The sequence below is a fragment of the Nesoenas mayeri genome, assembly GCF_963082525.1.
Source record: "Nesoenas mayeri genome assembly, chromosome: 1".
Lineage (NCBI taxonomy): Eukaryota > Metazoa > Chordata > Aves > Columbiformes > Columbidae > Nesoenas > Nesoenas mayeri.
This window is the reverse complement of record NC_137541.1, coordinates 105,794,355-105,810,655: the sequence shown is the minus strand read 5'-3', so window position 1 is coordinate 105,810,655 and position 16,301 is coordinate 105,794,355. Positions and strand designations below refer to the sequence as shown.

General features: G+C 39.9%; 1 protein-coding gene across 1 annotated transcript in view; it reads left to right on the top strand.

Moving 5' to 3' along the window:
- CTPS2 (CTP synthase 2) overlaps positions 1 to 11,900 on the top strand; it is a 75,435-nt gene extending 63,535 nt beyond the window's left edge. Inside the window, exons 17-19 of the mRNA XM_080361619.1 lie at positions 715 to 859; positions 10,041 to 10,151; positions 11,869 to 11,900. Of these exons, the coding sequence (XP_080217745.1) occupies positions 715 to 859; positions 10,041 to 10,110 (215 nt within the window). The 3' untranslated portion in view covers positions 10,111 to 10,151; positions 11,869 to 11,900. The remainder of the gene's footprint in view (positions 1 to 714; positions 860 to 10,040; positions 10,152 to 11,868) is intronic.
- The last annotated feature ends 4,401 nt before the right edge of the window (positions 11,901 to 16,301 follow it).

Genomic DNA, 16,301 nt, shown 5'->3' with positions numbered 1-16,301 from the left:
AAGATGGCCTGTGAATTAGGAAAAGGTTTCTAAGCAAAACAACAGAGTATTAAAGAACTTTCTAGTGGGAGCAAAAAAACCTGAGGGGTGTTACGACAGAACCTTGACCCTTTGTGTGTGAGGCTGCACCATGTAGCTGCACTTAATAACACAAGACTGGACCTAATGTCTGAGGAGATCCCTTCCAGGCCTAATTACTTGAAGCTTGTTTTCCCCTGTTTTTTGTGTGTTGCTTTCATAATCTATCTCTTAGTGTATAAATAGCTGCTATATGGTAATGCTTTGTCTTTTAGGAACTGTTTTATTTTTCTCTGAGATATCTGTGGGTGCATGGTCTGAATGTACATGCATAAATATATATTTGGAACCAAAATGCTATGAAAATAACATGATAGTGGTTGTTTCCCCCTCCCCCCTCCCTTACATGTCAGTACAGGTTTATTATTCAGCTTTTAATTACATCATTGTGCATATTAAGGTTGAATCACAGGATGATTTTTCCTTAATTTGCCTTACTGACCTTCTGCCTCTGTTGTCAGTTGCTTTTTGCTGAAAAAGTTAAGATTCCTGCTGCCTCACCCTTAAATTCACACATGCTAATCTGTTTTCTGAACTCCTGTGTGAAATCTTCAATAAACTTTCTTTCATAACCATTGTTCTACTATTTTCTTCCTACATCTGATTATTTTTTTTTTTTTGACATCTGTCTTGTAGATCACCCATATTTTGTGGGAGTTCAGTTCCACCCAGAGTTTTCCTCAAGACCTATGAAACCTTCACCTCCATACCTTGGACTGTTGCTAGCAGCAACTGGGACACTCAATGCATACCTGCAACGGGGATGTAAGTTGTCACCAAGGTAATCTTTCTTCCTTACTTGCCTGCAGTTTGAGAATCACATTTTTGGAGGGACTATCCCATCCTTCCATTCAGAAGTCCAGAAAAGGAAAAGGAATCCTTCATGTATTGATTTACTTGTTCCTGTGCATGCCTAACATAAACCCTGATGTAAAAGTATCTTCTCTAAGCAGTAAGCACAGTTCCTAATTTCCTCCTTTTCAGAGGCTCTTGGGGTTAAAGCCAGATACGTACATTATAACCAGAATTAAGTAAAAAAACAGCAGTAAATTTATGTGAAGTTAATGGCCTCCCATGTTAACTTTCATGAACTCTAATTTCACAGAGAAAGGGATTTGCTAGAGGATCAAGCAATGGAGTGAAATTCTAACCTAGTTGCATTCAAATTATGATAGTAACAAAAAAGAAAATACTGATTTTATTTTGCAGTTGCTAAATAATCAATACCATCTAGCAGAGACAGGCCTTAAACAAAATAGTTGGGGTACCTTTAGACTTATGGAAGGGTTTGGATCTAGATCAAAACTGTATGGTTCAGCCAAAGAAAAATCCTTTGTTCCAGTTGCCTTGGACACAGAGTTTTTGGGTTGTTGAATGTAGTAATAGTTTTTAGCCAGTGTTAACTCATTCTTTTTTATTTGAATGATATTAATAAGAGTTACAATTTCATTACAATAACAATAATAAAGGAATCAGAAGGCAGCCTAGGGTTCAATAACAACAAACAAACAAACAAAGCCAAACCCAAACAAAACAAAACAAAATCCTGCAATGACCGAATAGTAACAGAACAGGTTAATCCTTATCTCTCTGTCTTACACTTTTCCTCTAAAGAAGGTGCCAAATTTATTAGTTGGTTTTTTTTTTTTTTTCACATTTTTGGTTGGTTGGGTTTCTTTGTTTGTTTTGTTTGTGTGTGTGGTTTTTATTGAGTGTTGCTTCCTATTCTTAAAATTAGGTCCTTTTTCCTTGTCTTATGTGAGAATTAGAATTTTTATTGAGGTTTCAGTAGCAAAGGAAAATGGCCAAGCCGGATAAGATCAGTCTGTTTGGTACCCTGCTCCTTATGGTTATGGTCTTTCAGAAAAGCACTCTATCTTTGCTCAGCCTGGCCAATTTTGCAGTGATATACATACAGAGAGAATTTCTTTCTGATCTCCAAACTACAGCTTGGTTAGTATATTCCTATTATCTTAGCCTGTCATTGTTATTAGTGGTCATAACATTATCTACCTTTTAAAATTCATGCAGTGCATTACAGAGGTCAAATTTTGTGATGCTAGGCAGGAGGGGAGTCTTCAAGCGCAATGGTCTTCAATCTCTTCCTTGTGGGAGCGCTCTGTGCCTCACAGTTCATCTTGTTTTCCAGGCCCAAATATCCTTCCTTCTTCTGCTTTCTCCCACGTCTATACTTGTTAGTGGCTCTGAGATAAAGAAAAATTACTTTATTAAAATGAGTGATCTGCATGTGTCCTGCTAATTTAAATTTAAATCCCTTAGTATTAGAGAAAATATGTTTTCTAACCTTGACTTTGTTTCAGCAATTAGTGAATGAGCTGCGCTTACACTTAATTGAATTAATATATAATCAATAAAATGTATAACCAACTCTTTTTCTTCATCTTCATTCAGTAAACTCCAACCAACATTTAAACAGTTAGCAAATACAAAAATTCCTACCCCAAAGCTTTGTATATAAAAATACAAATTTTACCATTTATATCAATCAAGCAAACCCCTCTGTCTTGAGAAAGAGCATTGGAATAGAAAAACATTTTGAGCCTAAAAGAGGAACATTTTGCAGGGAAGAATGTTCAGGAGGGAATTTCAGTGCTAATTACAGCACGCCCACTCATTTTCATATATCCACCTGCTGAGTGGAAAGGATTTCCAATTTAAACCTTTAAACCCCAGAATGCTGGTGATTTCATTGAACAGCAAAGCTAATGCTGGTGATTTCATTGGACAGCAAAGCTAAGGCTGGTTGTCTGCACACCTCATCCAGCACTGCCTACATGAATTGTAGTCACACTGTTGACTTAGAGCAGAGATGCAACCTGAAAGAGAATTTGTGGAGACCAGCAAGTTGAGCAGATTACCTAAATTAGGCTATTAAAAACACTAAAAAGAGAACTAATGATGAAGTCCTGAGACAAAAGGAAATACGTGTTTCAGAATCAGATTCCTAACAAGAAATCATTACCCCAGACCACTTAACAGCCCCAGAATAAGGATGCAATTTTAGAACATCTGACACCTGGACAGAAGCCCTAGCTTCTAAGCAAAGCAAACAGTAAATTTAAAGATGCATCACACCTCCCAGGGGAGTGCTCTAAATAATTAAAAGCAAAAAACCTTCTCATAATTTTTTGTGAGGCCTAGTCTGGTAGACAGTCTGACAATGCTTACACATAGGCATGAGCATACCTAGTTTGAAACTGGATTGCAACCTCTGGGGTAAACTCAGCTCCCAGGAGCTTTGGTGTGTACAGAGACAGTCAAGAGCTGAGCAAAAGGTTGGAGTAACTCAGTAATAAGTCATTATGTAGTTACATGAACTGGTAGTTGGGCACGTAAGTTGCATTTGTGGTTTCAGCCTCTCGTGCTTTATGGCACGAGTGCATAACCATCGAACAAAGCCATGCACTTCAGTTCTGCATGAATGCTTTTAAATCATGACCTTTTCCAAATTTTCCCCTGGAAGTACTGAAGTCACCATTTCATAAGGAGCTGAGGGAGGTGAGAGGCTGCCAGTTTACGCATTTCATTTTAAAGGACAGAGAGCACTAGAACCACAGGAGGTAGTCAGAAAGAATACAAAACCTACAAATATGCTGCTTTTTAGAGAAACCAAAAGGTTTTAATAGAAAACTAGTGGATGAAGAGCGGAACTTCAGATGTAATGTTGGCTTTTAATGAGTCATACAGAATTACGCTTGGAAAAAGTATTAAAAACTGGCCTATCTTTGAGGACAGTGTCATATGGATTGCAAAACCACTGATGTACAATAAAGCCATGTTGCTGGTGGTTTGTGAGTTTTTGTTTGCTTGTTTGTTTTTGTTTTGTTCATTTGTTTTTCTTTTCCCATAGCAAGTTTAGAATCAGCAGGCTTTGTTTCTTCTTTTTCCTCAACCAACATTGCTATTAATGGTCTGCAAGAGCAGCCACAGTGTGTTAATGATATTTACGAATATTATCTTTTAAAGAACAGGAAACGCTCTTCAGAACAAAGAAATAACATAAAAAAATAAAGAGTATTTGAAAACCTAAGCTGAAAATACTGAAATTATGTGGAAGAGAGTTATTATATATTATATAGGAAGAGAGTTACAGGCTAAAGATAAATCATTTAAATGCAAATTGTCCAGTAGATGGGAAGAAATGTAGGAAGTGAGAAATGTTCATAGAGGAGAAAGTGTGGGCAACTAGGGCTGCCACCAAAGGAAATTTTTGCAAGTCATCAGTGAATATGCCAATGGAAGGCAACAAAGCAATGCCATCTAGTCACAGAGTAATCTGTTAAATTCTGGGCAGGGTATGAATAAAAGATGACTTATGAGTTGCATTCAGAGACAAACGGCAAAAGTGGCCAGAGGACAGAAGGAGTGGTGCATAAACAAAACAAAAATCTTCAGAAGACTTGCCCATATGGTGCTCACTGCACTAACATGTCCAGCTGCCTCCCAAACCAGCTGTGTAGGGAGGTTTGGGCAAGCACCTATAAATAGATCAGGAAAAAGCCTGTGTGACACGTTGTGGTGTATGAGGGACAAAGGAGGTATGGGCAGGGCTATCTCTGATGGGACCTTATCCCCAGCCAATAATATATCTGGGACAGCATCCTATTTCTGCCGTTGGCCAAATCCAGACATTTCAGAGGAATGTGAAAGAAATCTTATGGCTTGAAGACTGCCGAGAGAGCAGCAAGAGAGGGGCTGCTCCACAAAAGAAGATAATCCAGGAGTCAGGGGCAGTGGCTGTACTGGTAGGGGTAAGTGTCCTCACCAGCAGGAATCAGTGCCACAGTCACCAAAGAAGCCAAGTGGACTGGCTCCAGTGATGGTCACCATGTCCTACAGACAGTCCAGTGCAGAAGTGTAAACTGTTGAGTCAGGTCTGAGGTGAATCTACAGTCCAGTCAAAAAGTGACTACGGAACTACAGAGATAGGTACAGGTATGCCTGTGACATAGCTCAGGCCAGGGCTGGAGGCTACCGTTCCTGGGCCCATGGGTGGAAGCCCCAGGTGAGGATGGCCAGGGCAGCTAAGGCCTGTTGGTGCCCTCAGATCTCTTACTAAAAACAACAGAAAAAGTTTTAAAGTAAATCTCTTCTCAACCATAGTGATACCTAGTGATGAACATAGTAATGGTTAGTTATGTTAGTTACTTTGTCGTTTCAATGTTAGATGTTTACAGTGTAGACACTTTGAACTAGTCAGCCCAAGTCTTCTTCTGTAGTTACTAAGTGAATATGCACTTTAAAGGAGCCAAATAGATTGTAGTAGTTGAGTCGGTCAGAAGCACCCTACAAGTGCCTGTTTCTCTCCAATGAACTGTTGTATCTCAGATGATGTCTAAAGCTGTATGAGTTGAATCCAGTGCATGTTACTCAGCTAAGAGTTTTTATATCGCCCAGATATATTCTGGCATCTTGGTTGTGATTTTTTTTTTTTAACGCTGGGTCTCAATGAACCTGTTATCCGAGGTCCAGTTATGTAGATGTCTGGCAGGTTGGAACTGATGAGTCTTAGTTATGAGGGATTCTTTAATGAAATCAGGTTTCATGGAAGCATAGGATCGTGTAGTGATGGTGATCATAATAAATGATTTATGATCATACAATGATTATAAAAATATGCACTGAGAAATATGGGTGACTGCTATAACCATTGCACAATCAAATATGCATTTATTTTATATAATGTTTTAATGACTATGATAGTGTCACTTTTGGGGGGACGAATAAATAATTGAGAGATTTCTTTTTGTTAGGTTCTTGAAAGTTATAACAATTGTTTGTTTTAAACAGCCACAGCCTGTACTAAATAAATTAATAACTAACTTATCTTCAATTTGCATTGAGGAAGAAGTACACTTAGCTTGGCTCCTACCTTTGCAGAAAAAAGTGTTACTGTAACAATTGTTTAAATTGCTTACGTTTCTGGAAAATGACTTTTTTTGTCAATTATACATTAAAAAGGATGAAAAAAAGCCCCTCGCAAAGTCTGACAAGTACTTTCTTTTTAAAGAATGTTGATCTGGATTTTCCAAATGAAACAGACAGACCATTCAAGGAGTACCAGTTGCCTGTGTTTCTTAAGAAAAACACTGAAAGCAGGCAGTTTGGTACTTTTGAGCAGCTGTTTGAGAAATGCATGTTTAAAATTGACTTTGAGTCTTAATTTTAGTGGGTTTGCAGCTGATGTTTTTCGCTGAGCTGATGTGTTCCAACTTCATGCTGTGTGGCCCCAGCTATCTGCCGTCTTCCATGCCACATGGGTAGGCAATCTTCTTATCTTGTTTCCTTCTATGCTTTAGACTGATGCACAGCAGAGCTGTGATGATACCTCTGTCAGCAGAACAGAGAGATCAGAAACAGGCGTGAATTCGGTAATAATGGAACACATGCAGGGAGAAGCTCTTTTTATTACTTGTGTCTTGAGAAGGCGAGGATCTGAGGATGAGTGAACTTCAAAACAGAACAAAACCCTTTAATGGAATTTCTCAGCAGAGGATGTTTTTCTTGCTCCGGCTGGGAACCATGTTGCAGTTCACTGCAAAGTGAAATATCAGCTAGGTACTGGTTGATATTGCACTTTGCAGTGAATGTATTTCCATTAATTACAGGTAGATTAGGTGCAAGAATCAAAGTGACCAAAATCCTTCACCTTGAAAGCTGAACTGACCGACTAGATGCAATAACACTGCATACTCTGAGTTTTGTTCTGTTTTTCTCTTGGCCACATCTTTATGCTCCAGATTCCGTGGAAAAAAAAATGACAGAATAGAACTCCTGTGGTGGCCTTAGATCTGCTCACTAGCTCCTTTTTGCTGGAGTCCACTGTGTGAGAATAGTTACAAACAAGATGAAGTCATTGTTGGGTTCCTGCCCAAGAAAATTACTAATTAATTTGTACACAAAATGAGAAAAATTGCTGAAGCACATTTTTTCAGTTGAAAACTCAATGTGAAAAGGAATTTCATAAAGGAAGAGCCAGGATTATTTGATTTCCTACCACCACCACTTACCTACCCAGCACATTTAAGTAAGATTACATAGTATTATCAGCTGTTAGCACAAAATATCCATTTGGTTTTCATGTTTAATATCTGTGTAGCAACTCCGTGTAATTTGTAAGGAAATACACATTTAATCCTTAAGAGAGGTGATGGTTCATTTGTGGTTAATACGACCTGGAGGTTTTCTTCAGATTACACAGTTCGTATCACAGTAAATCTTACAAACTGGACATCAGAACTGGTTTGAAGCTATAGCACCCAAGTGCAGATATGTCAAGATTCATGAGTCCCTGTTTGTTTTCAAGTCCACTGGCAGCTTAACTCTTGAAGAAGTTCAGGTTTCCTCAGAGCCCAAGTTGTTCTTGTTAACATGACACCACAGCTTCTGGGGGTGCTTAGAAAAGATGACATTCAAGCAGCTGGAACTATGAGGCTGACAGTTACCTGATTCTGAAGCCCAAGGGCTGATCTTTACCTGGGTATTTTCCTCTACTTTTCTTACCACTGTGGCCTGCCTGTTAGATATAACACTGACTTACACCAAACAGAACATCTATGAAGTAAGGGAGACCATGATGTGCTACTGCAAAAGTCAAGAATATGACGACAAGAGCCCTTCTCTGAAATGTGGAGTCAAACCTTTTACTAAGTTGGGCAATGTGGGAACAGGAACAAAATGGTCGTTGGCCTCATAAGTGTTTTAGTGTCTGGGCCTGTGACTGGCCAAGTGACCCTCAGCCTGAGTAGTTGGAGTGGTAAGTCAGTGACATGGCAGGAACATCCAGCATCATGCGACTGCTTCTATGGGCGATTGCCTGTAAACCCCATGTAACTGGGTGGGGGAGGAAAGATGATGAGGGTGCTGGGTGGGGACCAGCACTGAACTGTCTGCAAGAGATGAAACTGGGCAGTTCTCCACTCACTTTGTTGGGCCCAGAGCATTGACTTAAGCATCTGTCTCGTACTATGTTGTATATAGAACTCTGACATATATTTTTAGGCTGTGACTGCTGATAACAAAAAAATGTTCTCTGAAGACTTTGGGGTTAAACCAGAGCTATCATGAGATTACGCAGCTCTCTCCAATCACAGTTTTACCCTCTGTTTTTGGGCAATTTTTACTATTTTGCTGTGATATGAAAATGCAAAACTGTTTTAATAATACTGAATTTTTATTCCATGTTTCCGTGGGTACTTTCAGAAAGAAGTAAGTACAATGTCGGTGATGTTGTCTTTGTCTGTGTGCATCTGGCATGCTTGATCGTACTGTTAACAACACTTTCCTCACTTGAACGGTGTAATTGTTTGCCAGCTGGTGAAATGATCAAATTGAGAATTTCTCACTAGCCTCATATGATACACTCTTTATAGGAACCACATCAACATGTCTATCATATGAAGAATGGGCAGAATGCTGTAGGCAAAGTCTTAATGTCAGAACATAGAACAGTTGGGATATCTATGCTGTCTTGTACAGAATTTGGTACAGTGGTTTGCTGTAACTGTGGGAGGCTTTCCTAACAGGTAGATAGAGGCAGAAATTAATTGAGATGACTGTTGGTGCCACTGTTCCTGCCATACCCACTCTGTTAAAATGGCTGTGTTTTTACATAATCTTTGATTTTATTTATTTATTTATTTATTTATTTATTTTTGCAAAGGAGTGAAGGTGAAATTCAGTCTACCAAGCAATGCTCAGTAACAAGAACCAGTTTAGCTGAATGCAGTTTGTTCTCTGTTCCACACTGCAGTTGAGATCAAAGATCTCCAGCTGTGAGGTTACATAGTTCCCCTTCAAACATTGCACAGCCGGCAGTCACTGCGGCTCAGCTGATAAGGCTCTGTCTAGGTGGGCCGTGAGCTGGTCATGTGCTTGATGTCTCAGCAGGAGATCATGCCCAGAGGTGGGGAGCGTGATGTGGCTGAGGTCCTGTTGGCTGGAGGACGAAGGTGTATGTGATGAGTGAGATGTAACAAGACAGGTGTGCAGTGGCTGAGGTAGAGCTGGTACCCAAGGCTGACACTGATCTGTCCACGCAAATAAGATCCCTACCTGTGCTGTGTTAACCATAACCTGCTCTCTGAAGTCACACAGAACTGAGCAGAATGATTGCTGCTCAAATGTGCTTGTCGGTTCCCTGACCTCCCATTTTTGGGCTTCTGATCTTGGGAAATTCAAGTATCTGGAAAACAGACCATAGAAGTGAAGCATGGTAGGTGGGAGTTGAGCTGGAGGTTCTTCTGAAGAGGTGCAGTTTATTCACTTAAGATAAACCGGGAAACTGATAGACATCACAGGTGACTGAGAATGTGGTTTGTGGGCACTCCTTTCTCTCAGTTGCTGTGGTGATTACTGTCCTTCACTGTCTTCTTGTTCTAATCACTTATAGAATGATCACTTGCATGGCAGTTTGTTCTATGAAAACCAGTCTACTTCTCTCAGGAACCAGCAGAAGGGAATAAAACTTCACTAAAAACTGTCAGGTGCAATGAAAATGATTTATGTTCTGACTGGAAGAGAAAGAATTGTAATTTAAGTATTAACTGAAGCATTCTTAGTAAATAAAGTTAAACTTGTCTTTTTCTTGGTCAAAACAATAATTTTCTTCATCATAAAGGAGAAATTCCTTTTAGTCTTGCTCTGAATACCTGTTATTCTCCTTGTTGTTAATCATGGTTGCAGGCCTACAGCGCCAGCAAACTATAGAATTAATGTGCAGGATCTAAGTAAAAAGAAAATGAACATACTGTTTATATGGTAGAATCTTTTTTCTCATCAGTTCTCAGACTCCAAACCAAACCTGAGTGCGAGCTTAAAGTAGTTTTCTGGAAATGGGTTGCATTTGAGGAAAGTGTTTTTCATGTGCGTCACCTGGGTTGGCGGGTCCGAAATAACATTTTTGTTTTAAATCCTTCTGACTATGTAATTGCTTTTAACAGTGACAGCTACAGTGACCTCAGTGATGACAGCTCTCCAGAGAAGGAGTTTCCTAACTCAGAAACAAGCTGAAATTATTGTATGAGGTCACAGAAATGGATGATGCTGTTGAGGTAAACTGGATCATTTTGATACTGCTTTATGACATCCTTTCTTCTAGACTTAAAACAGGAGACAAAGTTATCTTGATTCTCCCTTTTGTTTCAAATCCTGTCTGAGAGCTTGCGTTTTCTTTCTTGCCTGCAGCACTTAATTATTTTCCTCTTCTGCTGCTTAATTCTGGAATTGAGTTATTAAAGTCTGCAAAGTGTTTTGGGTACAGCTTGTATGTAGGATGCTGTACAAAATCAAATTGTGTTAGTATTTGAAGGTACAACGAAAATACATTTAAAAGTTAATTTTTCTTTTTTTGTTACTTCAGTTAGCAAGTTTGGATGACTTTGAGTACACCATGTTGACATGACTTCTTGTTTTACCTTAGTATTCACTTGCAATTAAATTTGATGCGTTGATACAACAAAGACATACTGAGAAAAATACTTAGGTTTAATCTGCAAAATGGCATATAAAAACAATTTTTATAAAATCGTAGCTTTCTTTACTACAGGCTGTGTCCAAGTGATGTTGAGTTGGTTATTTTTCACCTGTAAACACGGTAGCCATAGATTTCTGTTAAGTTTGGAGATCATATTTCCTGTGGGCCACCTGACCTGCCAAGGGTCTGGGCTTGAATCTTAGCCTTAATCTTCCGTATACATATTCATCAGAGTTGTGGCTGGTATGGTACCCTGATGCTAGTGTACATTCTTGCTTTTCAGTACTTCTGAGCTCTTCTGTAAGCAGGACACAACTTTCCTCTCTCATTTTATTCCCCTCACATGTTGTAGTCACTAAGCAGCTGTGCCAAAGAGTTGGTTAAGGCTGCATATGAATGATGCATTTCAGCCTGATGGTCTCATGATTAAAATACTGCCATGAGATGTTAGAAATTGGAGTTTAGTCTGTAGCTGCACCACGGGCATCTTCTGTTGTTTTTAGTTTCTTTCTTTTCCCCTCTTATGTACCTCATGTTACAGATAATAATGCATCCCCAAGTCATGAGAATGGAGAACAGAATATTAAATGATTTCATGACTTGGTGCATGCAGCTACAGTACTGATGCATGTCTAGAATGACCAAAAAATAAGTGAAATGTTCCTTTTTACTCTTGCCCGTCTCCTTTCCACCTCCAAACGTCACTGTGGCTTTGTTTCTCGAGATTGACACATGGTACAGGACAGCCCCATTAGCTTTGATCTTGCTTTCCTCAATGTTACTTATGAATGGTAATTCTCTGTTTACCGTTCCAGTTGTGACTTTTTCGATGCTTGGATGAATGTACTTTTGTGATGCTTTTAAGTTGTTATCAGTAGTGAAGCTTATTTTGTTTGAACATGTCACTAGTGGATGCTAATTGTGTTCAACAGAATTACTCTAGACAAGATTAAGTAACTAATTCCAGATATAAAAGAAGGAAAGAAGCATTGAATTGTTTATTTTTATCTTTATCTTAGAGTTAATTCTACCCGTTAATCACAGTTGGGTACACTTGTAGACTATATTTAGCTTTGTGGTTTTGCTTTATGCTGTTTGACCTAGATGAAATGAATCTACTTGTAGTATTTACCATAGGACTTCTTTGAAAGTCAGTCAATGGATTTGATATAAGCTGACATAAGCATGAAATAAACAGAGTTAGGGAAGAAATACAAGAAATACTTTTAATAATTATTTTTTTTTCTACTTATTCCCTTTCCCTTTTTTCTCCCCTCCTTTTTTTTTTCTTCCAGAGAGCTGGGAACAGGATGCTACTGAGTGCAAGAAAGTAGAAGAGTAAGCTCCTTATGGTCCTCATAGTCTCCTCTTCCTATACTGTTTTCAAAAATTCTCTTTACAGATGGCAGTTGTACTGTCCTGTAGCAAAAACTGTTCTGTATAAATGCTGTTTCTCTTTAAAAATGGCAAAATGGTTGCGCACCTTAGCTGTTAATCATTATTGATCCTATGCTGTGTTTCAGAATGATCTCAGGTGAATATGTACTAATTCACTAGTTCATGACTGTTCTTGATTTGAAGAAAGATTTGATTGTTTTCAGTTTGCCTTAGAACAGGAAGATAAAATGCATTGGTTCTTTTGAATGAGAGGGAATGCACTAAAAAAATGTAAGGGAAAGTTGTCTTATCCGTGATCGGTAGAGAACTGTTTCAACTTTGTTTCCCTTTTAAGCTTGTTGTATATATATATATGTATTTTATTTTTTTTTTTTACTCTTTTGCTGTTCAATATGTACAAAGGAGAAATTGTTGCTGTATTTCAGCTCTTTGTCATTATAACTATTGATGTTGGTTACACATCTTTTCACTTTGTTCTTGTAAGTGATTTAACTTTACAAAAGTTCAAGTTTATTTACTCTATTTCTCCTGAAAGGCTGATAATACCGAATATAATTCTGACCTACAAAATTACAGAAGTGATATTAGAAGGCAGTTTTGTATTTGTAAGAGAGAAAGTAAATACGCTCATTTGTTAAACTGTAATTTGAACACTTGTATGAAAGTTTTGGAAGAACCAGTCACAAACCTGGAGTATAGACATGAACTAAGGTTCACCCTTGTTTTCCCTCATCCAGTGACCACTCTATGGTCATGGCACTCATTCCCCAATGGGATAGAACAGCTTATTTTAATTTAGAAATCACAAATGACAAATCACTGCATGACAATTGTGGACAGCCCTGCAAAGCCAGGACTGCAGCTGGAATCGCTGAGACAGAAGGGGAAGGCAAGAGGTGCTGCACCATGTTTAAGGCTCGATCCCATTAGCAGTGTGGCATCATTAGACCTGTCATAGAAGCGGGACCTCAGCTGTGTAACTGATGGGCTGCAAATGCCAGGGACACCCTTTCCTATAAAGAAAACTTCCGAATTTTGAGTTTCATGTTTCGTTTTGGTTTGGGGTAAAGAGACTTTTAAATTCATCAAAAGGTAGACATCTGTACAAAAATAAAAAGCACCATGTCCCTTATTACAGCTTTGTAAAACAGTAAGTTTGAGAGCTTTGCATTGCTTTAGAAAATCTCAGGTTACACAGTCGATTTATCTCTTCACTAAATGAAGCTTTAGTAGTAATGAAATACGAAGTGTGTTTCTGTGGCAGTGCTTTTCTGAAGTGGTTTGCAAATGTGTGCCTGAGAAACAGCAAGTATTGGCAGAATTGGTGTCACTGTACGTCTTCCCCAATGAGAGGCACTGGCCACTGGTTTGTGAAAGCGAAGCATTTGTTAAGGTTGTATGCTGTGTGCAAATGTATTTTCAAATATATTAAATTGTCTTATTCAGAAGCATTTAGCTACTCTGTTAAAAATCATGGTACCAATTGTAAACTGTGGTGTTAAGAAGGGAACTTTTTCATTTAGTCCCATTGCAGTTGTATTGTCTGTGAGATGCTGTGATTTATCCAAAAAAACAGAGGGGACAAAAAGACATACAACCTGGAGCAAAGCCAGAAACAGCACCTTCATCTCCCAGCACCCTTACCAATCCTCCTCCTGCCAACTGTGCTACACAAAGTGGTGTCCTAGAGATAAGCACATCACTGTCATGAGGGATCCATCAGCTACTTGAGCTGACAGAAGCAGCAATGCGCCATTTCCGAAATCCAAGGAGGCAAATAAGCCTTTTCCAGCCAAATCCTGTGCTGCATTAGGAGTGTTGCCGGCAGGTTGAGGGGGTTGGTCCTTGCCATCTGGGTTCAGTCCTGGTGAGGCCACACCTGGAGTACTGGGTCCAGTTTTGGGCTGCCCAGTACAAGACACACACTAGAGGGAGTCCAGTGAAGGGCCACTAAGGTAAGTAAAGGACTGCAGCGTCCCTCCTGTGAGGAGTGGCTGAGAGCGTACTGGTTTTAGCTGGAATAGAGTTAATTTTTTTCATATCAGCCAGTATGGGGCTATGTTTTGGATTTATAATGCAAACAGTGTTGATAACACAGGGATGTTTTAGTTCTTACACAGCATAAAGGCCTTTTCTGCTTCTCACACCACCCCATCAACTGGGGGTGCACAAGAAACTGGGAGAGGACAAAGACAGGACAACTGACTCGAACTGACCTAAGGGATATTCCATACCATATGACATCATGCTCAGCAATAATAAGCTGAGGGGAGAAGGAGGAGGAGGGGGTGGATGTTTGGAGTCATGGCATTTGTCTTCCAACGTCACTGTTGCACATTTGTGAAACCCTGATTTCCTAGGGATGGCTGAACACCTGCCTGCCAGAGCTCAGGCTGTTCAGCCTAGAGACGAGAAGGCTCAGGGGGAAGGGAGGAGTGGGGAGATCTTATACATGTGTATAAATACCTGAAGGGAGAGTGCAAAGAGGACAGGCCCAGGCTCTTCTCAGTGATGCCCAGTAACAGGACCAAAGGCAATGGGCATGAACGGAAACACAGGAGATTCCCTCTGAACATCAGGAAACACTTGCACTGTGACAGTGACTGAGCCCTTGCACCCTGTGGTGCCATATTCATATCACACAAAGTGTGACTTTGTTGATTACAGCGTGATACCAAAAGCTTCCAGCCACCTGGGATTTGTGGGAACTGGATGTCATTCTCCTAAATTCCTCTGCAGGCACCTAAGCTCTAGCTTGCCAGGAAGACACTGGAGGTTTGAGCAACAGCTTGGAAGTAGAGGCTGAATTCTCTGCAAGAACCTATGTAAGCATGGATTGCAGCCCTAAAATAAATGAAGTTTCCAGGAAAGAAAAGGCAGATTGGCAATGACCACAAGGGTCAATGACCACTGCCCAAAAGGGTGTGAAGAAGGTTAAGGGAGGATCAAGTATAAGAGCAACAAATGACTTACCAACCTGAGCTAACCTCCTCGTGGGAGCAATGGTACAGTTACCACAGCAATGCAAATGAAAGGTTCTCCCTGAACTCTGTGTGTGTCTTGGTGACAGTAGGGAGTGTAATTACAGCATACAGGACAGCTGAGTCAGCTTGGCTGCAGCTGGCAGGGAAGCCAGACCAGCACAGAGGTGAACAGGGACTGTGGAAACCTACATGGGACTGGCTGAAGCTCATTTCCCTCAGCTTCGCTGTTTGCATACGTGAGGTGTCTAAAATCTGCTGAGAAAGGGAGCCAGGTGGATCAAGGAGGGAACTAGAACAACATCGCCCTCAGGAGAGCTTGTGGCCTCCTCCAGCATCCTGGGGAAACTCACTCACTGCAGCTTGACAGGGAGGCAAACAGACTATAATCCTTTTTGTACCTGGGAGTAATACCTCATCCTTGTGCACAAGCAGAAGGAGGCTCCCTCGCTTGGGCATCTGCGTGAGAGTTGTGACATATTTCTATGCCTCAGCATTTTATCCCACAGAGCTTCATTTTTCCGTGTTAGCACAGGGAATTGGTAGCTCTTAGCTTTGTGGTAACTTCCCAACTCCTCTTCTTACCAGTTCTTCCTGTCCTCACTGTTGACGTGGTCAGTGCTTTGTTCAAAGATTTGACTCATTTGCCAAATTAGCAGCCTTTATATTTTAATGGCGATGAACTTAGTGTCTCAGATCATGTTCTCAGCACCATCTAGATTTTTCAGGTATTCAACTGTATTTGAGTCATTAACCATGTATGCCATCAGAGTGAAATGAATTAAGGACTCACCTAAAATAACAATATGAAAAGAATCTATGTATTTTCTACTATGTAGGAGGTTCATATTTGGGTAATTCCCCTAAAATGTCTTAGAATATTTACTTAAGCACCTATTAAATATCTAAAGAAAATGTCTGCGTTGCCTCACTTGGAAGTTCATTCTGAGTAGCAATTCCAGAAGCGGACCAGTTCTGTTGTTTGTTATTTGTATACAAGTGAGTCACCTTCAGTACTGTTTGGTTCATTACTCTTTCAAATTCCTCCAGGACTGCAGGGTCTTAATCCTGGTCTGACCTAGCTGACCCGCTCGTAGAATAATGTCTGCTGAACTGTCTTTCATCTTGTAAAATCTGTGTACTTTAATCTTTACACTTTGATGCTTTGTTTGTATATGAAATATTTTCTCTACTCGTGACATCTTAGTTCAGTTGAGGAAATTGGTTGCCTTATTGGACTCCTGGTAACATGCTGTCACAGATTTGCAGCAGAGCCTAGAAAACCAGCTTTGCCTGAAGTATAGGCAACATTCTGTGTTTCAGGAGTGCTCCTGGAAAGGCAAGTCTAT